Source organism: Branchiostoma belcheri, unplaced genomic scaffold, assembly GCF_001625305.1.
Source record: "Branchiostoma belcheri isolate BF01 breed outbred unplaced genomic scaffold, Haploidv18h27 scaffold164, whole genome shotgun sequence".
Lineage (NCBI taxonomy): Eukaryota > Metazoa > Chordata > Leptocardii > Amphioxiformes > Branchiostomatidae > Branchiostoma > Branchiostoma belcheri.
This window is the reverse complement of record NW_017803091.1, coordinates 7,717-34,683: the sequence shown is the minus strand read 5'-3', so window position 1 is coordinate 34,683 and position 26,967 is coordinate 7,717. Positions and strand designations below refer to the sequence as shown.

Below are 26,967 nucleotides of genomic sequence, written 5' to 3'. Positions count from 1 at the left end.
CTGACTCAGCGAGGATTTTTAGAGCTGTGGTAATCCGCGTTAGGTTTCGGTTTCGGTCCGCTATGACTCATTGGCCCGAACAGGCACTTTCATTATCAATCAGCGAGGGGAGTCATGCAACATAGTGATGCCTATATGTGTCATGCATCGTCGTACTAAGTAGACTGTGACTGATTAGTGATATCATAATCATATTGAAGATAGATAAGACGCTGCAAAACACACCCCTGTATGCTTAACGTCTTGCACATTTTGGAAGCTTAGTTCTTATACCACCCCTCCTGAAATAGTGGTATGAGCCGGTGGAAAGTCACCTGACGTAATTAAGTAAACAATAGAAAGCGGGAAACTCGGAAAGTACCAGTCGGTTGAGGTCGTTCCATTTTGAGCGTTATGGGGGTTGTGTTCCCTCTTTCCGTCAACTAAATAATCATAAATGATGATTTGGGCACTAATTTCGCAGACGTAATTTCGAGGTAGCTACGTATACGGTATTTAAAGTTTTATATTGAAAAATTACATTTTACATTCGTTGTCGTGTAAGTACATTATTATGAGTACAACCTCTGCCCCATATTAGTATATCATTGGCATCGCCTTATTTCAGGAAACGACACTTGCATTTATCAGTCACACAGTCACTAGTTTCGGCAACGGCAACTTGCTCATTTTCGCAACATTACCTGCTGTATTTTTACCCTTTTCTGCAAAATGCCTGCGGGTGACGGCATCTGGCAGCTTTTCATCAAAGGTGTGAGTGGTAAGACAACAATTGTGACGATCCACAAGGTATGTATAGTTTTCGTTTCATGGTGCAATAATACAATTGGAAGGAGAGGCTGAAGTAAAAGCAAAAGTAAAAGTAAGCTATACTGTGTCTATTTATATCATGTAAAAGACGGTCTTTTCATACAAGTTTGCAATTGTTTTTAAGATTGAACAAGACTGGCAATGAAAACATACATTGCCATGGCGACTGTGGTTGCTGTTAGGATTATTGTTTGCATGGCACTGCCATCATTTCATGATTTTGAGGAAGACTTGGTATCTGTTAAGTCTATAGACAGATACAGTGCACTCCTCCCCTGAGTGTATAGTGAACGAGCCCCAGGGTCCCAGAAAGTATGACCATCCAGGGCAGACAGGTCTTCCCAAGGGTTTCCAGGAATGTGGGCATAGATGTGGGTCAGAGACATGCCTGTGGACATTCCATTCCTGTGGACAAAATGCCTGTAACATTCCTAAAATTGTTGCAAACTGCACACAATACTATACCATTAGGCTCCTCCCTGAGACGTCGCCAAAAATACGCTGATTGGCACAGGACACATGTACACTGCATGGAATAGACGCGTAAATTAAAATACCAGATAAGTATCGTAATAAAAAGAGAAACGACGGCACTCACGAAATCGAGGCTCGTTTCACGCGCAATGGTTGACGGGTAGAACTTTTGGCGGCAATATAATGTTCTCCCTTCTATGGTTTTGTTCTACACTGTTTGGCTCTTCGTAATATACTACCTTAACGACTTTCTGAGTTGGCTTGTTTCTTTGAAATGTTGTTCCAAAATGTCAGGCCACTCCAATTAAATTTCTTGGTACTGGGAATTTTTTCCAGAAAACTATTAGAGTGGATACGATAAAACATGTAGACTGTGAAAGACCCCAACGATTCCACTGTGCAGAATCACGTAATGAATGAATAAATTATTGGGACCTAATTATCCACAGAACAACTAATGTTAGCATGAAAGTTCATCTGTGTTGGTATACTTCATTTTGACAAAAAGGGTTAAACGTTCTTGCTAACACTGAGTAAATTGAGGCTTACCCAAATTTTCGGCCCACTCCGTCAGCCTTCTTCACGGGACGTGACGTCGGAAACACGTTTGCTGCGATCACGTGTTTCTGACGTCACGTCCCGGAAGCTGCAATAGAAGGGCATTTTTGTCATTAAAAAAAAACTTTTCGAATTCTGTAAATCGTACAAAGTAGCTGCAAAATGAGCAAATGTATGCCGTAAATTGAAAAAAAATATTGGAAAATTATACTTATGTCGCAGAATGCCAAAATCTATTCCAAGGAACAAGAAAAATATAAATGAATGAAAATGCCAATAAAATATTACTCTGTGAACTTAGTCATTTGTTTAACCTTCATGACCACCTAGACTTCATTTTTTGGCCAAACTTTTTTTTTTTTCATTCACATGCTCGCGTCAGTTTTGGGGTTCCCAGAAGATGTCATCCATATAACCAAATTAGCATGGCTTAATTTACTATTTCTGCAAAGATGGATTAATAAAGGGTTAATGCCCCGCCCCTAGGTGTATATGGTAAGATAATCCCTGGTCATATGTGATAACCACCTCATAACTACCAAGTGAGCTTTGTTATCATATAGCCTATCCTACTGACAGGTTATTTCACACAAATTACTTCATAAGATTCCTACATTTGCCGAAAAAACTCCCACATTCTATATCATGTGAAACAAAATGGCATGGACAGAAAAGCATATCATCTAGGCAATCTAGGCAATTTTAAATTTCATTTATGTATTTTGAAATATATTATTCAAAATAAACTGCAATGCGTTTTAGTTGATAAATACTACAGGTCTCATCACTACTGTTAGTGCCCTGTCTTCTGTCTTCTTCATGGTACGGTCCATAAAGTGGTCGGTTTTTTTAATAACCGACCAGTTTCGAGGTTACGGCCTAATAACCAATGGGGAATGGAGCCCTATGATTGGTTAACGTCTTCTGGCCATATGATTTTTTTACCTCAATGTAATCCTTCAGATCACCCACAAGAGCATTAAAATGTCCACCTATAATCACCTTGCTATATATGGTTATAAATAAGCTATTCGAGCACGTCAAATATATCATATGACCTGTTGGATGAGTTACATCGTATACCGCTTTGGGTGGCGCTATTCATGATCATTAGCTTACCAACAAATACCGACATTGCATTACACATGAAAGCCAATGCTGAATGTTAAATCAGATATTTTGTTCTTAAATGCTGTGCAGGACGCCACAGTGGACGAGTTGATCAACAAAATCAGTGAGATGAATAAAATTCCTGCGGAAACCCAGCGCGTCCTCTACGCATCCAAACAGCTTGAGTATGGTCAGAACAAGTATCTGTCGGACTACAACATGGAGGATGAGTCCACTCTCTTCGTCGTGCTGCGCCTCAGGGGTGGAAGCAACACCGTCACGGCGGTCTGTCACTACGGCATTCTTTCCCATTGCTAGGCGCGTTCGAAAAGGAATCAGGTTACAAGACGCTATTTTGGCCTGTTTTGGCCTACCCGTGGAATATCTGAAACTAAACAAATAATATTTAGTGGTAAATTTCGTCAAACCGAAATGAAATTATCGTCTTAACATCCTTTTAATGTTAGCTTTTTATGTCAAATCACTGATTTTTTAAAAATTTCGCTCAGAAAGACGATTATTTTCGGGTTTCCGAGAACAAGTCATGTCATTATTTTAGGCAAACATCGTTCAAACCTGGCTACGTGTATTGTCCCAGATTCCCGATTTTTGTATTTTTCGACGACTAGAAATAAGATCAAAAATCGTGTTTTAGGGATTTTTTAATTTCGAATTTTAAGTCTAGTTTTTGTCGACATATTGGTGAAAAAATTGCATTTTTGGACATTTTTCTCACTAAATTACCCATAATTCAAAATTAAGGCCATAATTCAAAAATCCCTAAAACACGATTTTCGGGACAACCGTAAAAGTCATTTTGAGCCGCAACTGGAGTATGTTTGACTCTCCATGTTTCCAGGTTTGAACGAGTTTTGCAGACATGTCATATCTCTCAAAAGTGTGTATTGTGTTATTGACACAGGTGTAAAGAATCATAACAGTATTCAAGGTCACCCAAGGATACGACAGTAGCTTCTCTACATGTTACATGTCCACAAAAAATGATAGCGGACTTGTACTGTCCAGGAAACTGTTTTTATCTATAGAAAAGTGTTGTTTTTTATCTGTTGCGAGGCACTCAGGCAGAAGGGCTTGTTTTGCCGCTTTCTTGTAAATGACCGCAGGTGACCCCGAAATGGAACGCGGGTTCGATTCGAATTGCCCTGATCGAACACGATCGAACACTGTTCGGATTCTATGAAATGTGGGAACTTTGCAGCCCAGATTTGACCACCGTGCGTGGAGGACTTGTCCCCTCCGCCGAAGCAACTGGACGAGGACGTGGAGACCACCGAGGCTCCTGACATGATCAGCTGGGAGGATGACCCCAACACGCCCCGAGCCAAGATGTCCTGTGGGCACGCAATCACCCCCGAGACACTCACCACGTTTTGCGAGAGTCTGCTGAGGTATGTGTCTCTCAATTATGCTTTGACTGTAGTGTGATGCGTCCGCCATTTTGTTAGTCACTTTTCTTGCTTATCTATCTTAAGGTGTTCAGAGGTCTAGGCCTCAATCCCAATAGGATAAAATTGTCCGGATCGAGCCGAATTGATTCTGTTTGATCCGGCTTTGATCCTGCTTCGAACCGGATTGGAGCCAGATGGAAGCCGGGTCAAACCGAATCAATTCGGTTCGATATTATCCTAGTGGGAATGTGGCCCTAGATTGACATATGGTTTAAGTAAATATTGCTTCACAGTCATTTTTCTCTCAGTTCATTTCTTACGGGTACGGAAGTATTGTTTTGAATGCCTGTGCGCTTCGTGTCCTAACAGTATGTTGACGTTAGGGCGGGAGGGAAGATCGATTGACAAGTGACATAACAGGAGGTAAGAAGAGTCTGTCAGGGGAAATGGAGGAATCTTTTCTGAAGACAGCAGGAATAGGTCCTGACCTAAGTACGTCATATTATCCCCCAGAAGTCTGAAATATCTTATCTTCAGTGCAGGAAAGTACGTCTTCAAGTGCCCTTACATCAGCCCAGGTGGGACGTACTGTGGCAAGGAGTGGACCTATCTGGAGGTCCGTCGTCTCGCCGTCCTCATGGCGGACGAAAAGAAGCAGTTCGAGACCAAAATCTCCGACAACTACCTGCGCAAGGGGATGGGAATCCAGGAGTGCCCCAAGTGCCACTCCCTCTGTGAGCGCATCAACAAGAAGCACAAGCGCGTGGTGTGTCCCCTGTGCTCGGCCTCTGACGGCGTGGAGTTCCACTTCTGCTGGCACTGCCTCCACCAGTGGGTCGGAGGAGGCATCGAGAAGTGCGGCAATGACAGCTGCGGCGGTGAAGACCCGCGTCTTAAGATCCTCCGCGACTGCAAGAAGAAGACCATCGTGGGCGTGGCTAACTGTCCTGCCGTCAGGGCCTGCCTGAAGTGCGGCATGCTTATTGAGCATGAGAAGGCCTGCAAGCACATGGTACGGTGTTCTAACTTACCGTATTCACTTCCATATCTACGTAATACAGAACAATTCAACAGATTGGATATATTTTCTGAAGAGGCCGGAGATTTAGACACGGTCCACTATGCATATCTTCCATTGAACAAAACTGCACAATTCAGTAATGTTGCATCGTTTTTGCAAATAGGACCTCCCGCGTTTGTATAAAGGCTGTTAACTGTTATATGCCCCAGGCCTTTCTGGTAGGCATTTTTGTCCCCAAGAAAGTCTCTTTTGACTCCTCCTACGGATGAACTTTCAGTCATGTTTGACTCACTGATTGTCCGTTATTCCTCCTATTTCCAGGATTGTGTCTGCGGTCAGAAGTTCTGCTTCATCTGCCTGAAGCCCGCCGTGAACGGACACTACCAGTGCGGCATGTACAACAGTCCGTGCGAGGTCGCTGACGTGCAGAAAACCATCCCTGCAGACAACTAAAACGGATTCCGACCCTGCTGGCAGAATAGAAGTAAACTAGAAAGGCCAATATTTGCTTTGGAGCAAATACAGCGATGGGTTCACCACATTTTACGACATGGCAGGGAAAGAATGAGAAACACAAGGGAAAACAATGATTTACATTGATATAACTATAATATGAAGTAAAATACAACTAAAACAACAGTTGGATAGCTATTCCCTACTTTATTGGTTAGGATTTTTAATTGCATAATGCAAACTGTTGATTTTCAAAATAAAAAAAAAAACGTCCATGCCCCGCATTCCAATGCTGGAGCAGGAAAGCTTGAAATACCTACCAAAACACTTGAATACAGACATACTGTCAGTATGGAAATGCTCTGTGCAGGTGTTAATCAAGTTAAATCCCAACAGCCAATCAGCAAGAAATGCTCTGTGCAGGTGGAAATGCTCTGTGCAGGTGTTAATCAAGTTAAATCCCAACAGCCAATCAGCAAGAAGTATAGAGGAAAGCTGCATGCCTATTGGTTGATGCCCTGCATTCCATTGTGATGACTCATGCCAAACGTGGTAAACAAGGCACACTAACACAGTAATACATTTGCTATAACACAGCCAAAAAACTCAAATAAAACCATTCTAAAAGCCTGTATCACAATAATTTAAAAAACGCCTAGGGGTATTTGCCCACTGTACCTCCATACCAAATTTCAGGACCTTGGGCCCTAAAATGAAGAAGCTGAATCCATTTAAAAAATGGCAGGAGAAGGAGGAGAAGAAGAAACATCAGAAAAAGCAATATGGGTTCACCACCACTTCGTGGTGTGGTGAACCCATAATAAATTGATACAACCAATAGCAGACAAAAGGCTAAATAACGGATAATTTGCGATATTTGCCTCATAATGTTGTTTCTAAAAGTCCGACGCCTTTAATGATTGGTATTTTCTTAGCATACATACAAAATATGTATGCATTTGGACTAAAAAAATGATCCAGATTGAGCATCAAATAGTTTTTAAAAATTATTTATCTGGATTAAGATATCGAATCTGAGTTTCTTTAACGATTTCGTAGGTACGCCGACAGAGCGAGGCCGAAGGGCCGCTAAGAAAACTAGGCCGGGAACTTCATTGCCCTAGTGCATAAATATACTGTTATTCCTTGGCAAGTAATGGGAATTTCATTCTAGTGATGTAAGTACTAACCGAAAGGGAAATTTACCATGCATCGACGCCAAAATCTACCTTATGCATGCAATGCATTCAATCTACCTAATTTTATGGTTAAAGGATAGGGCTTTTACACATGGTTTGGACATCTATTATTACCTCAATGATATGTCATGGAGGTTATATTTATCTCAAAGAAAAATGGAGGTATTGTTTTTGGCGCGTCTGTGTGTGTGAGAGAGTTTCCGAACACACACGTTTGATAACTTCATAACGCCTTTATGGATTGTGATAATATTTAGTATGCTGGTAAGTCTTAGGAAATTAAAGGTCAAGGTCAAATATGGGCCTCCTGGTGGATGACCTTAGTACTGCAGCAGAACTTGAAGCAGCTTGTTCTGGAACTGCAGGGGACTTTCGGGTAAAATCTTTAAAAGCCAATAAGTCCAAATAGGTACAACGTATTTTCATGATTTTTGGTATGTAGGTAGCTGAAATAGAGTTGTCCATAATTAAATGCAAATTATTAAAATAATGACTTAACTTGCATAGTTAATGAGGAAATTCTATAATTCCAGTGTTTTATATAATAATACTGCTATACATGGAATCTATTTAATCTGTGGCAGGCAGAACATCAACAGATACCAATTATGCAAATGGTGACGTAATTTACAAAATTAATGTAAAAATTCTGTGACTCCTTATTGGTGAATGATGGGAATTTTATAACTTGAGACATATGTAAGTTACTTAAAGGTTAACACTGCTATGCATATATTATGTTAATTTAGAGGTCATTTGCATAAATACGAGTACATGTTGAAATGAAGCTTGACAAAGGAAATAAATTCCACACAAAAATGTTGTCATTTGAATTTAAAAAACATGAATAAAACTAGATTATGCTTATTACGACCTTATTTCCACAGTCAATGAGACAAATAAAAAAAAACATTTACAAAAACTCACATATTTCATGGAGGTATGAGATCTTCGCATTCTTGTTTCAGTTGCGTTTGTCTGTCTGTCCGGCTGGATGGATTGATTTCATACTTGGTGTGTTTGTAGGGTGTGGCAAAAACTGGAAATGATTAAATTTATTTTCGGTCCCCTGGCGGCTTTCCTTGGTACTGCAGTGCAATCTAGACATGTTAGGGTCATGCATTTTGGATAGTAGGTAGTTCTTGTCCGGGAAGAACTCACTTGAGTTTTTACTCCCTAGCAGCTTGTCCTTGAACTGCAGGATTGTTTGTTTGAATAATTTTCGAGAGAGGATAACTAAACAACCATTTGACGGGTCGTCGTGATCTTTGGTAGTTATGTAACTTGTGTGATGCTTGACACAATTAAACTGCAATTATGCAAATCAGGATCCAATTTTCATAATTATTGTGGAAATTCTATAAATCTGCTGTATTCCATATTTATTAGGGCTATGAAACACTTTGGACATATGTAATTGAGACATATGTCATTGGCAGATATTTATTATGAAAATGAAGACCTAATTTGGCATTTACAGATATTAATTATGAAAATGAAAACCTAATTTGCACAATTAATGGCTAATCGGTACATTTTTATGTTGGTAACTGCTGGGAATATAATAGTCGCCAGTTTTTGCATTAAGCCATGTCACAAATGAATATCGACTCTTATTATAATACGGTTAGGACAATAGGCTGGATGAATGATCCCTTTTTGGTCAGGTAGCTAAAAACATTAACAATGTGTGCGTTTGTTTAAGTCAATTTGAAATTTTCTACAGCTCACCTCTAAGAACATGGTATATATACACAGTGTATGACGAAGCCATCAAATTATTATAAAACATAATTAATTCTTATCAATAAGAATTCTATTAAAACGCAATGTTGTTACAAAGCACTTAATATAAACATCTTTTTAAACAGAAATTACTAGATTGGCAACATGAAAAAATGAAATCATTGATAAGAAATCGTTGTTGACTTATATATTACCTACTGCACAAATATATTACATGGAGTGTAACTTGAACCATTGGCATCTCAATATATTACTAAGTTTCTAAGTCAAAGTTGTAAAAATACAGTAAAATTGATGTTGCTTTAGGTTCCGGGTCGGAGTTTCCAAATAGTGCACAGTAAAACGCCGGATCTGCGAGGTTGTCACGCTAAGTTTGGCTCGCCATAGCTCGGTGATCGTTGTAGATTTTCAAATAGGTTTTGAATTGATAAAAAAACTTGTGATTGTAGTGTTTTTCGGCGTGGTAAAGTTGGACGGCAAGCGAAGCCTTTTTTGTATTAGTCCGCGAGCAAGGGTGATGCGGTTTGTCGCCTGATGACCCAAATAGCTGCGTTCTATGTGGAATTTTAAAGCTCTCGCGTCACCGGATTTTGCGAAAAACTTATCGCAACAACCTTTTGCCCCCGTTTTTCAGAAACAGGAAGTAGTAAGCTATTTCAGCATATAAGCCGTTAGCCTGGAAAAATTTGTTTTTCAGGCAGGTCCGTTGCATAGCATAAGCATATTGTCACCAATTATAGTCACTAAGTACAATGGCATCATCGCAAGAATACGTTAAAATACTTATTACAATGAATATTTATGCAAAGGTTGAATGTGGTACGTAATTTAATGTAATTCAACTATCCACCTCCACACGCCAGCAAAATTATATCAGATACAGTATAATAATACAAAGTGGTAGGCAACTACAGACAAAGACTGCTACAGGATCCGAAATAAGAATTCTCAAAGGGCACTCTCTTGCATCGGAGAGAGGGGTGCAGCTTCATGGCGTGAGATCTCGTTATACGATGGTGGTACACTAGGACCTTTCTTCTGGTACGAGCCAATTTCTTCCGGTTCGAATCTAAGCGCCCCACGGTCTGGAATCTTCGATTTCAGCGTCGCCTTGAATCGCTGAATTATATGAAAGACAAGTAATATTTCATTTATCACGTTTAAGATTCTTCAATATAGAGCTTTGACAATGTAGGCACCATAATAAAATCATACACAATGTGTCCATGACTTACATATTATAGAACAGTAAAATGCACAGTACGTAATGGATATACACAAGAAAATAGTTACTCGAGGAGATGACTCGACTTACAAAACTGCCAGACTATTCAAGTAGCATCCAAGTTACTTCGTCAGAAACTGATTTTGTCAGTGGATGCAATTTAAGACGTCTGACAGTTTTTAAAATCCATACAGTTGCTTAAGTAACAGTTTTCTTGTGTATCTCATTACCTTCCTTGATATATAGAATTTCACGTCAAGCATGGCACCAAAGACACATAATAAAACAACTGTTCTTGGCTGTAAATTAGCAGTTGATAAACTCTAAACTACAATTGACAGAATAGCCAGTGCATTTCTCTTTACAGTTCAATCCATCGTCGTTTGTCTCCTGCTAAGTCTCTACGATATTTTAGTACTGATATATATAGTGGGGTCATGAGGTCGCGGGTTCGAACCCTGCTCATGTCACCGATCTTTTGCCCTTGGCGAAGGCACTTTACACGAGTTTCCTCACTTTACTCAGGTGGAAATGAGTACCTAGCTTCGGTTAGGGACGTCCCTCGGATAGGACGTTAAATGGATGCCCCGTGTTTGGGAGGGCCACTCCCTATGCAAATTAAAGAACCCACCGCACTTATCGAAAAGAGTAGGGGATCTTCCCGGTGTGAGTGGTTCAAAACTTTACAGTCCGGTCTTACGCAGCTTGTACATGTATGCACATGTACAAAACTGGTGTGTTACGCCTAAAGGCGGTTTACCGGTTATGCGAAACAAATAGTACGTGAGACACATAAAGCAGGACAGTTCATAATATATGTATATAATGTTATGGGCCTCAGTAACAATTCTTCAATTCCTACCTGCACAAAGCCTCCTTTTTCCTTCAACAGTGCATGGATGGCCCCGATTGGTATACTGATAATTGAAAGTGACGCAATGACCCAGCCAATAGCCTGCCCCCATCCCGGGTAGTAGTAGTCGCCATACCTTACAGGGGTGTACTGGATGAATCCAAAGATCATGATACCCTGAAAAAAGTCATATCAGATGGCCCGTACGTTTTGGTGACTATAAACTGATAACAATCATTATGTACAACGAAGGAAACTGTATTGTTTTTGTTCTGTTTCCTCTTCTTCTTCTTCTCCAAAGCAATAAGGTCAATGACCTGAACCAGACGTCTGTCACCATGGTAACTAGTGCTGAGTTACAGCATGTTGCAATTTTATAGCAGGAGGGATATATGTATATGAATATGTTTCAGTAAGAATTAAAAGAGCAGACCATATGCGAAGGTAAACATTGTGCATTTGCCTTGAAAATGTTACCTTTCCAGTATATAGTTATATTCCAAAAGGAAGAAATAAGATTAACTTTTACCAAAATGAAGGAAAAATACATGCATTATTATTAATCAACAAGAAACAACTATTGAAATATGTCAGAGCACTTACTCCAATTAGTACCGGAGACAGTCCGTACCAGCAAACGATAAAGTACAGCCAAGGTTTGTTTCCTGTCATCTCTTCTATATTTCGGGCAAGCCTGTTGCCACCTGAAAATAATGATATAATAATCATTATTCGGAGCTCTTCTGCGGAGGTAAAGAATTTTTTTCATTATTTAATCTGTATTTATTTAATATTCGTATTTAAAGTTATTTAATGGTCGTAAAACCATATTTTTTTCATGGGGTATTATTTTGATTCTTTTCTTTCATGTTTTTTGTTGTACGTATGCTTTGGATCCGTGTTATATGTATATCTTTTGTGCTATTGTACTTTTTGGTTATTTTGTAAAATAAGCAATTAAGGAAAATAATAAAATTCATTTTGTATTCCTTTAGTATGGAAAAAGAGCTTGGAATTTTGAATGTTTAATTCTAGTGCCGTATGATAACTTACCGTATATCCACGAGATGGCGATAACTTCGAACAGTGCGATGATCATGATTGAGATGGCCGCAGCGTAGAAATCTACCAGCTGGAAGAAGTACATCCCACCCTGGAAAATACACAATAACTAATACGTCTACATGCCAAAAAGTAGTTGTTGAGAATGTGTCTAAGAATAAATGGGCGTAAGAATAAATAAGACTTAGGACCTTTATTGTTTATTTTGTATATTAATGATTTACCTTCAGTTGTCTCCTCTGTATGTAAAGTCTGTCTCTATGCCGATGACACGGCTATCTTCTGCTCAAGCAAGGATGCGGGGTTCATAGAGAACACCTTAAACGTAGAACTACAAAACCTGGCCACATGGTTCCAATCAAATCGTCTAACACTGAATGTTGATAAGACTAAATGGATCCTATTCGGCACTATAGTGGCAAACTGAAGGCTACACCACCTCTTAAGATCCAGATCGCACACGAAATTGTAGAGCAAGTGTATGAATTTAAATACTTGGGTGTTCTCCTTGACTGTAGGATCACTTGGAATGAACACATTGATATGGTATGTTCTAAAGTTTCCCGTAGAATAGGTTTGTTAAGGTGCCTTAGGTTCTGCTTAAACGTCAACATTGCTCGCATGTTATACTGTTCTTTGATTTTACCACTGTTCGATTATTGTGACACTGTGTGGGATAACTGCAGCACCACCAAACAGCGACAACTACAAGTCCTCCAGAACAGAGCTGCCAGGGTCGTCCTACGGATGCATCAAAGACCCAGTGTCCAGGACCTGCACACCAGACTCAACTGGAAATACCTGACCCAACGGAGAAAGGACCACATTTGTGTCATGGTTTTTAAATGTATCAACGGGCTTGTCCCAACATACTTGGATGCCACATTTGTACATAACCACCGGCTACACAACTACAACACCAGACAGACCTCACTACTGCACAAACCTAACTACACAACTACAGCTGGTCACCGCACATTTGCATTCCGTGGCACGACACACTTTAATACACTTCCATCAGACCTAAGACATGTACCTACACTATCACAGTTTAAAGCAGGCTTGAAACATATGTCATATGAAACCTGACCTCTGACCTCCATTCCTTGATTTTCGTGCTTTTGACCTTGAACGGCTAGGATTTTGAGTATTGGACTACGACTCTGTTTTAACGAATCGGACTTTTATGTTTACTGTATGTTGTCTTACTGTACGTTACTATGTCCTGTGTAATTTTGCTGGGCCCCCTTGGAAAACAGCTGATTCAAGCTGAATTGGGGCTACCCAGCCGTCTTGAGATGAAATAAATAAATAAATAAATAAATAAATGGGAGTGGAAACTTGGAAGACAATGTAAATATCTTAGCACTTAGCTGAGAAAAATATTATGCTTTTCCAAGCTACGGGTTATTGTGTTCATCTTTATCATATTATGCATCCGTATTTAATCCGGTGAGGTACACTTAATAAAGTTACTCCAATACATCCTGCCCCTCATGATGGGCACTGGAGTAGTCCCTGCGAGACCAGCGTCTTTCTCTAACATTGACAAAAGTGCAGTATATGGTCGTCCCACTCTATGCATTCTAGTGGGAAGCCACTGTACTAGTCTACCAGCTGGTTTGTTACTACGAACAACATGCCCTGCCAGGGTGAGCCTACGTTGTCGCACTACAGAGTAAATGGGCGGAAGAGAGTCATAGAGTTGTTTGTTAAATGTTGTCTCCATTAAACATTATACAATGTTCTTAACATTCTTGTGTATGTACCAGTTATTGTGTTACAGGACACATAGTTGCTAGAAATGTACATCATTTTACAATTATCTTACCTGTGTGATGTTGGGGAGCCCAAGCAGGTACGACACACAGCACACGACGAGGACCAACACTTCTTTCCTCTTCAGGTACTTCCTGATGAATGGATGGAAGTGGTCGTACAAGGTGGTGATGATCACCTCCACTGTACAAAACTGGGGAGACATCGTCGATGAAGGTTAGACATCCAGGTAATACGATACGCCAAAAAGCAGTTACTCAAGCAACTGGATATGATTTTGAAAACGTCAGACGTTTCAGCTAGTATCCACTAGCTTTCGTGAGTGACTATGAGACCAGAGGGGAAATGCAGGTTTATAAGCACAACCTATTGATTTATATGGAAATCAATAGGTTGTGCTTATAAACCTGCATTTCCCCTCTGGTCTCATAGTCACTGACGAAAGCTAGTGGATACTAGCTGAAACGTCTGACGTTTTCAAAATCATATCCAGTTGCTTGAGTAACTGTTTTTTGGCGTGGGGAGACATCTCACATAAGTACGGTGTGATAATGGCGGTTTTATTTGTGTGTCACTGTGGACACCCAAAAACTGGATTTGCCCTTATCTTCACTATTTAACTGGTTCTGCATTATGCTGGGTCAAACAGTTAGTTACAATTATATCAATCAGTGTTACAGCTAGAATCATCCTTGTAAGTTCAGCAGTCAACTATACATGCAATTACCAACCAAAAAAGGCAGATACATGTAATGATTCTTCGGTACTACTAAAAACAAGTCATTGCTACAAAGCAATCGCATAATGTTTACCTTCGCATATGGTCTTTGAATCAATTCTTACTCAAACACATTCATACTTATGGTGACAGGAGTCTAAATCAATTTTGCTACAGTAAGTATAAAATTGCAACATGATGTAACCCAACACCAGTTACCATGGTGACAGGCGTCTGGTTCATGGACCTCATTTGTTTGGAGAAGAAGAAGAAGAGAAAACAGAGCAAAAAAAAACATAATAATCTAGATACCTGAGAGTCGATCCCCAAAAGAAGGAGCATGATAAAGAAGAGAATGGCCCAGAGTGGAGACACGGGCATCGTGGCAATGGCCTGGGGGTACACCACAAACGCAAGTCCCGGACCTACATTTGTATGAATAGAAATATTCAGTTGCTGACACAATGAACCTGAAAGTATAACTGTACATAGCATATGTCTTTTCTGTCACAACCAGCACTAGGGGAGTACTAGGGAAGTAAATACAACAGGTTTTTTCCGCATTACAAAGTATCATTTTCGGTTCTACACCTTTTACAGATTCTAATCAATTTTTGCAGGGATTTCACACTATGGCAAATCAAGCATCAGCATACAGAGGATGGTTCACAACTGAACCGGCAAGACAACAGCCGACATCGGCCTTTTTCAATCTTTGACCCAGGTCAACAATATAAACATTGGATAGATTAGGGGACAGGAGGCTTCCTTGTCGAACCCTATTGGAGACACTTAATGAAACGGGTAGACAATGCTGAACCCACTTTACACACGTAGTTTGCTGCTCATACCAATATATATGCTAGGAATCTCACCAGATATACCGGGACATTTCTGGTTTTTGTGTTTACCTTGGGTTGCCACCTCTTCAACAGTAGTGCCCTGTAAGAACGCCATGTAGCCCATGACGGAGAAGATGGCAAATCCCGCCAGGATACTTGTCGCTGAGTTGATACACGCGATCATCAATGTGTCCCTGAGGTTTAATTATAAGGTTAAAGTAGTTAAAAACATTAATCAATCAGTGACTGTTTTGAAAGGTTAAAACACGTGCCTCCAAATCCTCCATGTCGACTGTACATTTTTTTCACGGAGTGACCTTGTCTCGCGAGAACACCTAGTCTCGTCACCTAGTATCGAAAATTGGGAGGTAGGTGTTCCTACCTTTCAAAACAGTCATTGATTAATGAATGTTTGACTGTTAATCTTACGTGACTGATGAACCTCTTCAAGGTTAATTATCGTTTGAATCTGTAGAAGTATAGTAAAGGTAGTCCCAAAGTCCTGTATTCACTATATCTTAGGTGCGGTATTGGTAGACCGAGTCAACCACCTCACACCTACCTGACCGAAATCAGACCCCATTTACACCTGGACACAACATCTGCAGTCAGGAGTCAAACATAAGACCTCTAAGCCCAGTGTCCATTAGCCTAATAAAGTATTTGGTCATCAAAATGTTCCAAAGATTCCCAAGATTTGTTCATTTTCCCAGCCTACAAAAACTTAATTTCTATTAACCCCTCCCTCAATTCATACATCTCGCAAAATGTTGGCCATTTCATACTCCACTGCACACAGAAAAAAATCAAACCCAACAATAACTATATCCAAAGTAGCATTAGCATTAATCATAATCTTTTTACTGTTTATTTCTTTTAACCGTGTCCTTGCAATTAGCCCTCGGGCATGAATTTGCAATTGACTTTCGGTAAGACCTCCAAGTCCAGTGTCAACTAGACCATTGAACCATGAAGCCACATAAAGACAATGTCTTTCAATTAACACCAATGTCGTAAACGAAACGGTTACTCAGCATAATAGATGTAGATTTTATTATACGTTTAGTACTAACAATTGAAAAGAATTATAAAACTAAAATTACTGACAATCATCATCTCACTTGAATACGTTGTTGTTGAACTTGTTGTAGCTGGATAAGGCGATACAACCTCCGTAGGCAATACCGATAGAACCTAAGTTCTGTGCAGCAGCATTGATCCATACCTGAACAGTTAAAATAAGTTTGTAATCTTTGCACGAATGGCTTTGATTCAGTGGGAACATCACATATACACAGCCGCTATCACATATACAGGAAGTGAAATACTTCACTGCATCAAAGTAATATACAAAACATTAAATCAGAGCCTTGTCTTTTCTCGATCATCTCTCCATATAGTTTACTAGTATCTGCCATCCACGTTACGGCATGTCAACAGACATCTTTGCCTCTTTCCGACATGTTGACCTCATTCAGAAAGCAACAAAATTTCTTGTTTCTTCTCCCAAATCAGGCGAAAATTAATGCACGCGATGATGTCATCCAAAAAAATTACTTGCTCTGGCCTTAGGGCATAAAAATGTGGAGAGAACAGGCAACGGGCTCAATGTGTGTCATCTGTATGAAGTGACTAGAGAATACAACAAAGTGAAACTGGCAATGGCAATGTATTTCAGGCCAATGAATGCATACACTTATTTCTATGGATGGGTATTGTACCTGTATTTTTAAGTGTACCAGGTCCTATGAGATTGTTGAAAAAAATAGGTACAAGTCTAAACATGAACCTACATCTAAATAAGTACTGCTCAACTTCATGTGGATACTAGAGCGTTCATATTTCTACAAAACATTCTGGATACATGATATAGGAGTTTTCTTTTACACAACCAAGAAAGACTAACCTTGCTTACGTTTCGGTGTCTATCAGACACCTTCCTCAGAGCTTCTGACAGAAGTTCTGCTTCTCACCGTTATGTGTAACCGATGTAGGTGGCGTTTTTGCGGCGAGAACACAAACGTAGCTGAGTCCCCCCCCCCTCGTCCCGGTCCATCACTGGGGTCGACTTTTGGGATTGTGCCACCAACATCGCCTACATATAGCAGCTAGAATCAGAAGTTCTGACGAACCTGTCTGATAGACACCGAAACGTAAGCAGGGTTAGTCTATCTTGGTTGTGTAAAAGAAAACTCCTGTGCCCTATGCTTTACCAACCTGATGAAACTATCAGTTTCGGAAATACTGGATAGATGTATAAAGTCTTACTGACCTCAGCAGTCCCCAAGAGGTACCATTTGGGCTTGAGGAAGTACAAGATTCCATCCACTGCTCCATCCAGCGTCAAGCCGCGAATCAGGAGGGCGATCAGCACAATGTACGGGAACGTTGCAGTGAAATACACCACCTGTGTGTAAAGTTTAAACCTGTACTTCATAAAACTATCCAAGTTACAGACATACTATCAACTATTATCGAGGCTAACAGACGTGGACACCTTACTTCCCCGCTGAGATGACTGGTAAAGATTTATCAAATGATATATAATCATATATATGCAAAATTTTTCATTGTTCATCAAAAATGGCAACTTTAACACAAAAAGCAGGTGGCAAAATTATTCAACCCCTATACAATTAATTAACTAGGGTTGATTATGGAGAATTACAACTCCTAACACTGTTACCCTACCTTTCCTGTGGATTTCACACCTTTGAAGATACACATATACACGATGACCCAGGCCAGCAGCAGTGTGAGGGACAGGTCCCACTGTGGGGCTCCAAAGTCATCAATCCCGCTACTGATCTCCAGAACATTGTGGCTGCAAACATACAAATACAACATGTTGATATTACAGTATTATGATTACCAGAAAGGTAACATTTGCAAATGCATTAATGTTTACCTTCGCATATGGTCCGCTCTGTCAATTCTTACTCGAACGTATTCATATATATGGAGTCTAAATCCCTCCTGCTATAGAATCGCAACATAATGTATTCCAACACCAGTTACCATGGTGACAGACGTCTGGTTCAGGTCTTTCACCTTATTTGTTCGGAGAAGAAGAAGAGGAGGAGGAAACAGAGGAAATATGTTTTCCTTCGGCAAACGTAGTAATATAATAATATTTCCTGGTGTTTCTTCAAATTTTCTCTTTATCTTTTTTTAATCTGAATCGGTCAACCACTATTACCGCCCTTCCATATGACACACTAGCTCTGCAGGCATGTATCAGTGGCTAGTTTTAACACATTTAACGCCTTGTACTTTTATCAATATTCCATTTGATTGATTTGGATGATTTAGATGATTGGTTGACTGAAAAAGTATATACTAGAAGAACTCGTTGCTGGGTGAAGTGCTGCCGTTGTGAAGAAGCGACCGGTTCAGACCAGTTGTGCAGTTTTCTGTATTCCAGGGGTTACCACAGGTCGCCCAGGGCAATGGGTCCTGTGGAAACAACAGCCGTGCGTTTGATCAACACAATTTCAATATGTCCACCTAGTTTAACCTAGTATTCAGTCTAATCGCTGTTGGGGCATCGTAGTTGGGGCAGGCAGTCTGCCGGTCACTAAAGCCTTGTTCATGTGAAGTCACCCAAACCGCGATTCGGGTAACTCGCATTCAGCACATCTGGTCCACGTGCCATACATTCCTTGCAAACCGTGTCCGATCACGATTCTACGAAACTGCATTCATTGTTGTTTGGTGTAAACACGCAAGGTGGCGTGTTATCAATGTCATGGGTCAACGACCTGCTTGCTGGTGCCCCCCCCCCTCCCAGCGTATCTCGGCCGAATGCCGACGTGGTCCCGCCAGAGGCGGTGAAGCTCGTCCTAGAACGGACATATTATTTGACCATTACTTGTCTTTAAGTTGCGGGCACGTAAAAGTTGGTATTGCATATAAATAAAACAATATCACCCCGTAATCCATGACCAGGCGAAGTTACATTGAAATCACATTGCGTTCAGACGCAAATCGCGATGCGGAAAAACCGATTCGAAACCACCTCTAGAAGTGGTTTGGGATCGAGGCGCTTTCAATGTGATTTGGAGCGTTCAGATGGAGCCACTTGAAACCGGATTGGGGGTAAACCACATGTAAAGCGCCTTCACTGACTTTACATGAACACGGCCTAATAGTTTCCCCCGCCGAAGACAACAGGCCACCCGGTAGGAGTGTTACGCCAATAGAGATGGCACGCCGGGGTGTTGATTTGCCCCACTACGAATCAAACTTCTGCCGTGAAAAACCTACAGGGGGAACCTAGCTCAGGCGGGCGGGGAAGAGCTCCTGCAGCCCCGAGAAAAACCAGCCAAACCGCGATAGACTGGATAACAGGTTAACCTAATTTGCCTTGCATCAAAATGCTTATACATGATAAGGTGACTAGACAACCAAAATGTCAAATCAGACATAATGATAAATTCTTTACATAGAAAAGTGTGACACGTAAAAATAAAGTGGTACCTATACTTTTACACTTTCTTAGACATGACATGATGCCTTCATATAACTCCATCATCAACTTGTCTAAGTCCTAAATATACAAAATAAAGACTGTAATTGCTTTCATTAGTTCATTCTCCTCACCTGGAATGAGTTAAAGAGGTAGTACAGAGCCCAGGTGATGATGACGTTATAGTAGGTGGAGAAGATAAATGTGATCACCACTGTGGCCAATCCAGCTCCTGAAGAAGGTCAAAGGTTACTCACAGCTGTTGAAGATGTCCATCAGTCACGTAAGATTCACAGTTAGTAGAATATTCACCAATCATTGGCCGTTTTTGATAGGTAGAAAACACGTACCTCCAAATTTTCGATGTAAGGAGGCGGTGGAGGTCAGAAGACCCTCACAAGTCTCGAACTAGTCTCGTGTTCTCGCGAGACTAGGTCACTCCGTGATCAAGATGTGCAGTCGACATCGAAAATTTGGAGGTACGTTTTTCTACCTTTAACCCTACCTAGACCGGGGGGGGGGGGCTAAAAGTGCCCGCGGCAACTTTGATGTCACCTAGCGTCTGAACGGCTAGCCGTAAAACGACCAAACTTGGTGACTTTTCCTAAAATATTGTTGGCAACAATTCTCTATCATTGGAATAAGATAATAATTTTTTGTGTTGCCATGGCAACGGGTTTCTGACAGGCATTTTTTGCTAAATTTAGTACTTTTTGTTTCAACAATAGAATTTTATGGGTTTTATGTCAAGTTACTCATGGTTTCTAATATTAATAACATCCCATATAATTTCATGTAAATTTTATCATTAAATATGCATAATTTATGCTAATTTGATGACGTCATTGGCCAAAATCCAAGATGGCGGACCATATCATTAGAACAGGTATATACGGGTTATTTTCATTAAAATTTCATCAATATTTCCATTTCTTCTTACAAAAGAGGTTTGAATGAAGGTGTTTAATATGTTTACAATGTATTTTAGGCTTTATCATGAAAAAACTATTTTTGAAAATTCAAGATTGATGATCCAAGATGGCGGATATCTTAAATATGCATGACGTCATTTTATGACGTCACCGGTGTTGCTATGGGCAACATAAGACTTAGTACACACTAATATTCTGTCATAAACACTTTTGGTAAAGTTATGTTGTATACCAGGGAGGTTTTCAGGGAAAAACCTATTTAGACGGTTTTGGCCAATAAAATCACATTAATGACGTCATAATGACGTCATATTTACGTCATAACGACATAAAAATTGTAGATATGATAAATTTTCACTAGTACACCATTCTCTGAAAATTTGGTGGTCATACGACATACCGTTCGCGAGTTCTTAGGGGGGGGTCAAAGAGCCCCCCCCCGGTCCCCCCACCTGTCAAAAAACGCCCGGTCTAGGTAGGGTTAAAAACAATCACTGATTGACGAATATTCTACTAACTGTTACTAATAGCCACATTGACTGTAATTTCCATCATGCATTGATATATAATGTTCAAAACTTTGTAATGTAGCCTACCCGATTGAAAGGTAATCTGTGTAAAACTTTGAAAAGGCTAAAAGTTGGCGAGTTGATGGTCTATGTGATGATGCGTAATTTTCTGTAATCATGTTTCAATTGTTACACTTCACATTTGAAGTTTTAGTATTGCTACTCTATCATGATCAGTTAGGTTAGTAACTATGTAAATGTACCCTGGTATGTTCCATTCTGCTTTTCTATATATCGATATATATTTAGGATATAGTATAAATTAAGTCCTTTAATTTCGTTTGATGTTTCCAGTTTTTGACTCGGACTAAGATTTATGTTTCTATGATTTCTGTACCTATGTTTATGTTCATGTTTATATTTTGGTGTCTTATATTCATTCATTCATTCATTCATTCATTCATTCATTCATTCATTCATTCATTCATTCATATATGTATAAATATATACGTATATGTAAATACATATATGTATATACGTATCCCCAAGGCGGTTTCGACCACCAGAGCATTGGACAAGGACACGGGGTCATGTTTTCTCATGAAAGGCGGTACGGGGTAGAGCGGTAGTGTGAGACGCTGTAGTGAGATACAGTAGATATGAGGTCACGAATGTAGAAGTAACCGGAGTCGAGCGTGTGCATTGATTCGAGCTCGGTTTAGACCGCCAGAGCATCGGGCAAGGACACGGGGTCATGTCCCATGAAAGGGGGCACAGTGTACATGTAGAGCGGTAGTGGGAGACGCTTTGGTGAGAGAGTCTCTCGAGAGAGAGCCTTGAAGATCATCTCTCTGGGTGGAAGGAGGAATGTTCCCGACCTCCCAACACTCCGAGAAAGACGTGAACTTGCGGCTGTCAAGCTGCTCAAGCGTATGCTCAACCCTGACCACCCACTACATGATTTGGTACCGGGAGCCAGGTCGGACAGCACAGGGAGGTGTTTGAGGAACTCTGGGGGAATCACGGTGCCCAAGGCACGGACAAACAGACTATAACTTGTTCCTCCACTGCACAATCAGACTGTACAATAGCCAAATGCAGACCTACGTGTTCTAGTGTTTCATGTCCCACTTTTGTATGTAATTGCCTTGTGCGTCTCTTGTACTTATGTAAAGTCCACACAATTCAGGAGAACTACGTACCCCTGCTATGTTGACTGTTCTTAATAAAATTGAAAATTGAAATTGAATTGAGAGAGGTATGAGGTCCAGGGTGTAGGAGTGTCCTGAGTGTACGAGTTACGTTTGAACATACTGTTCCAGTTCCGTAGCTTAATAGAGTAGCCGTAAGAAGACTTGGCCTACGAGATCAAGGCATCAAGGCCATAGTCACAGTATAAATAACTTAGAATAGATCATGAGTAGAAGTTAATGCAGGGTATACTATGCTGCATGTGAATGAAGTTTGTTTGGTTATTATGTCTAAATGGGAACGCGTAAATAAGATCAAAGTACAACTGCATCATGAATTCCAAACTGCTGTGCCGTTCGTCGCACTGATGCCGTGGAAATAATGGTAAAATGGCTTTGAAAACTGACACTAGGCACATGTGATACAGTACAGAATTGTTTTCTTTCCCCTGAACTCAGAATGTGGCTTTTTTTATATTTTGCATCCATAAGCAGTCTTGATCAGATGCAAAGTGAGAGTGTAAAATAACAGAAGTATGTGGTGTAATTTATAGCTTGAGTCCAGTCCATTCCACATCGGTCTTGTAACAGGCTTTAATTTGTTTATGAGGATTTACTACATTTGTGGAAGGAGGTGACTATCACAATACTAGTATGTCAAACCTGGGACCAGACTAGGTAAGGTTTGAACCACTCACACCGAGAAGGCCCCCTACTCTTTTTGATACGTGTGGTGGGTTCTTTAACGTGTGTGGGGTGTGTCTTTCCCCAAAAACGGGACCTCCATTTAACTCCCTACACGAGGAAGGGTCCCCAACTGACGCTAGGTACTTGTTTGCACCTGAGTGAAGTGAGGAAAGTCGTATGAAGTGACTTTCCCAAGGGCACAAGATCGCTGACATCGGTGACCCCTTGGGTCTGAGCCGAGCACGCTACCGCTACGATACACGACCCCACCTCTTTCAGGGCAGGCAGTACTATTAGATTTGTCCATAGGAACACATGCTTAAATACACTATTAGAAGTCCTCATGAAAGTACTTGCCCATGCTTCAATCTCATTTTTTTTTCTGCACAAGGTAGCAACAAGGGTCTAATTCCCAAATATAGAAAGAAAACAGGGGGTCGACCAGGTCAAATTCCCGCCACAGCTGATGATAGTAACAAAACCTCAACTTTGACCTACATTTTTTTATGGTATCCATCCGCCTGGCCAGACAGGACCTAACCACTCACATCTCTCACTACGCCCACTAAACTGGTGAAATAAACAAAACTTGACCAATGTAGGAAAGTTTAGACCTTTCCTGTGCCTTCCAGCCCAAAAATCTCCAAAATGGACCCAAACTTTCAAGAGAAAAAAAAAGATTTTTAAAGGTATTAACCAGGCACTACAATCGTCTGCTCTGGAATGCAGAAGGCATGAAATTCCAAATCCGACGCCATACTGTCAACCACCTTCAGCTGAATTTGTTGATCGCCAGAATGTCATTGAATTTCAAAACCATCACAGGGTCAAATCTATTTTGAAGATCTACCTAACAAAAGAACGAGTGAAAATTACCATACCTTTTAGAAGAGGGCAAATCTTTTCCAGTGCCCCTACTGGTCCCTGCTGTGTGTACTGTCCCACGGACAGCTCCATGTACAGCAGTGGAATACCACAGAGAAACAGCATGATGAAGTAAGGTATGAGGAAAGCACCTACAAAAACAAAACATACATGTTGGCGTTCAAATGGATGTGTATACGTATAATATATTCAAAACATACGGTGATGCATAGGATGAATATATATTTTTCATCTGATTCATATTTTTCAACTGATTCATCAAAATATTCCATCTAGTAAAATGGTTGAACTATATTGTGCTGTCATTGGCATACTGGTTTTATGTCAAAGACATTTATTTCGTTGTTTCTAAAATTGCAAGTTATTAGAATTTTTCAAGAAATTTGAAACTATCTCCTACCAACTTAATGTTACAGGTGGAATTTTCGAAGTGCTGCAGTTCTACTTCTACCTGTCGAGCACGGAATAACATTTTTGTGTTAAATACATGAACATGGTTTGTTACAAACACTTGCAAATAAACTCGTTTCATTTTTTTAAATTTTTCATATGCCTTGTAAGATTTGGTTGTTTACTTTTTTTCGCATCGCTGAACACAGAATAATACATGGACGAAATGTTGTTGGGCCGGTTTAGACGGTTGCAACTGGTTCGTCCCACAAAGTAGGCTACTACTGTTTTGCTACTATCAGATTACTGGCATAACTGGAAACAGCCAAAACTGGCAGTAATTGACCAAAGCAAGCAGGAATGGAAATGATTTAAGTTTACGACTAGTCTAATCTTTCAGTTTATCACTCCTTAAACGAGGAGTGATACACTGTTGTTTTGTACTTAGGTCAATTTTGTTGTACCCTCGTATCTGTCGGTATGTTTACATGTAGTTAAGGACCTTACGACAGTCGCTGTATTTTTGTTGTGTCAAAAAAAGTTATGTATAAAAGAACTTACCGCCGCCACTTTTGTAACAGAGGTACGGAAACCTCCAGACGTTTCCCAGTCCGACTGCATAGCCGACCATCGCCAGGAGGAACTCGGCTTTCCGGGCCCACTGGTCCCTGGGTTCTCCCGGCTCCGTGTCGTGTACCGGCCCGCGGTGATCGGGGGCGTCCTCGTCTTTGTCGAGCATCGGGTCTCTCACCCTGGTCTCACTTCCGGGCTGGGTCCACACTGAGCTGAGCATGGTGGGTCAATGAGACCGGGTTCTTTCGCATATGTTTGTCGTACTGTTCTGTGCAATTAACACGTATTTTACAGAACTGACGGTCAATGACCCTTGCGTCCGCACCGGAAGCAGCGGCCGCGGGGCACTGCCAGGGCATCGGGCGAGACCATTTGTAAACGTTGTGATACTTATGTACCAGGATAATGCTGTACATGAATTTCAATTTGTTGTCTAACAATTTTTTTTCAAAAATCTTACCAGCTATCATTACGAAAAGAACAAAATACGAACAGTAAAGAATGGCTGACAGACATTAGAAGCTAACACTAGAAAGGCCGACATTTGCAAGTACACCATTTTTCACTCAATATACTTCCCTATTCCAAAATGGACTGTTCCATATCAACCTTTCCCGTCCAGTATCGAGTGTTTCAATACTGTATGGGGGTTTCGAGAAGAATTGTTACGAACATCATATGCTCTCGAAACCAACATAAGTAAAAATATCTCGAAACCCATATACAGGGCTTTTTTGTGTACCTAAACCCCCGCGTAGTACTTTTCAGAAACAAATATTCTCAAAACTCCTTTTTATTTAAAGTGTTCAAAAAGACGCCCCATTAAGTGGTTTTCGGTTTAAAAAAGTGTTTTCCAAATCCCCATGTTGTGCTTTTTCCTAATAGGTCACACCAAGTAAATTTTATTGATGATGGCCTGTTCCTAGAAAAAAAACACAAGAAATTCCGTTTCCTGTAACTATGACCAAAGAGTCACGACAGTGCCGCAAATCACCAGATTGATGTGAAACCCGTAACGCGAAGAAAGAGTCTATTGACAGGACCATCCTGTCAATAACAGAAAATTTTTCACTGTCCACTGTTCCACCTGAATTATTGCTGTTTTGATGATGAATAGAAGAAGTTCTTGCATGTTACACTGTGCCACCTCATTCAATTTGTGTCCTAACCTTTGTCGTCTCTTAGTATATTTCTAATCTAGGCATCTTGGTTTTAGGGCCCTTCTTGTTTTGTTTTTTTGCCCTCTCGCATTAGATATAGGGTCTCCAAAGGACATCATCCATAAAATTTATTTGGTGTAGCCATACCCCATTCCACTTGACGGTTGTCGCCTCGCTCTCTCCGCGACCTGAAATTTGCCAGAGCGCAGGGAGAGCGTGGGATCTCTCCGGTGACCATTCTGTGCTCTCTGCGCGACCAAAAATTCAAATGTTAGCAACTCCAGTTGTTGACCAAATATTTCACAGCTAACTCAACGAATTACCGAAATAGAGAACGAATTTAGTACTGTTGACGTGCTTTATTGTTTTTAAAGTCATTCTTGTACGCCCTGTATCATACTCAAATTATGAAATCAAGGGTGTAAGGCGCTCATTCCACTACGACGGGGCGCTCACTGCGACATGACATTTGCCGGAGCGCAGAGAGAGCGTGGAGATGGTGAGAGCGGGTAGACCGCTGTGCGCTCTTTGCGCTCACTGAGCGCTGTTGGATCGCCTCCTCGGCGCTCTCACGGTGACGGTATGAGCATGTTCAAAACAGTCGCCGAGGTGACGGCGCGCTCATCGTGCTCCCATGGCGACCTTGGGGATCTTTCGGCGCTCTCTCCGCGCTCTGGCTAATTTCATAAGTAGAACGAACTTCTCTGTACTCCTCTCGGGTAAAAAATTGATTCTCGCAAACAACACGGCCGGGTCCTAGCTTGGAAATGTGACCGTGCCCTTGGTGTAGTTTTTTTATACAGGCACGCTGCTCTGTCAGCAGAGGCTCTGTCCATAACAGGCCGAACCGCAGGGGGGCGCTTCAGCACGCACTGAGCCATGGTTGCCAGGGGCAACATGGACAGCGATGGGTT

General features: G+C 40.8%; 2 protein-coding genes across 2 annotated transcripts; one reads left to right on the top strand and one right to left on the bottom strand.

Moving 5' to 3' along the window:
* Window positions 1-629: 629 nt before the first annotated feature.
* Window positions 630-7,333, top strand: LOC109466365 (uncharacterized protein DDB_G0292642-like). The gene is made up of 6 exons (XM_019764076.1): window positions 630-789; window positions 3,043-3,230; window positions 4,194-4,361; window positions 4,899-5,373; window positions 5,704-5,871; window positions 6,657-7,333. The coding sequence occupies exons 1-5, from the start codon at window positions 712-714 to the stop codon at window positions 5,833-5,835; spliced, it is 1,041 nt and encodes a 346-aa protein (XP_019619635.1). The 5' UTR covers window positions 630-711; the 3' UTR covers window positions 5,836-5,871; window positions 6,657-7,333.
* Window positions 7,334-9,728: 2,395 nt separating this feature from the next.
* On the bottom strand, window positions 9,729-25,221 carry LOC109466345 (sodium- and chloride-dependent GABA transporter 1-like). The gene is made up of 14 exons (XM_019764060.1): window positions 24,882-25,221; window positions 23,927-24,061; window positions 19,862-19,959; window positions 18,600-18,715; window positions 17,951-18,083; window positions 17,532-17,666; window positions 16,381-16,484; window positions 15,329-15,453; window positions 14,730-14,842; window positions 13,752-13,892; window positions 11,912-12,011; window positions 11,462-11,562; window positions 10,868-11,035; window positions 9,729-9,899 (listed from the first exon to the last, which is right to left on the bottom strand). Exons 1-14 carry the CDS (start codon window positions 25,111-25,113, stop codon window positions 9,729-9,731), a joined length of 1,872 nt encoding a protein of 623 aa, XP_019619619.1. The 5' UTR covers window positions 25,114-25,221.
* Between the last annotated feature and the right edge of the window lie 1,746 nt (window positions 25,222-26,967).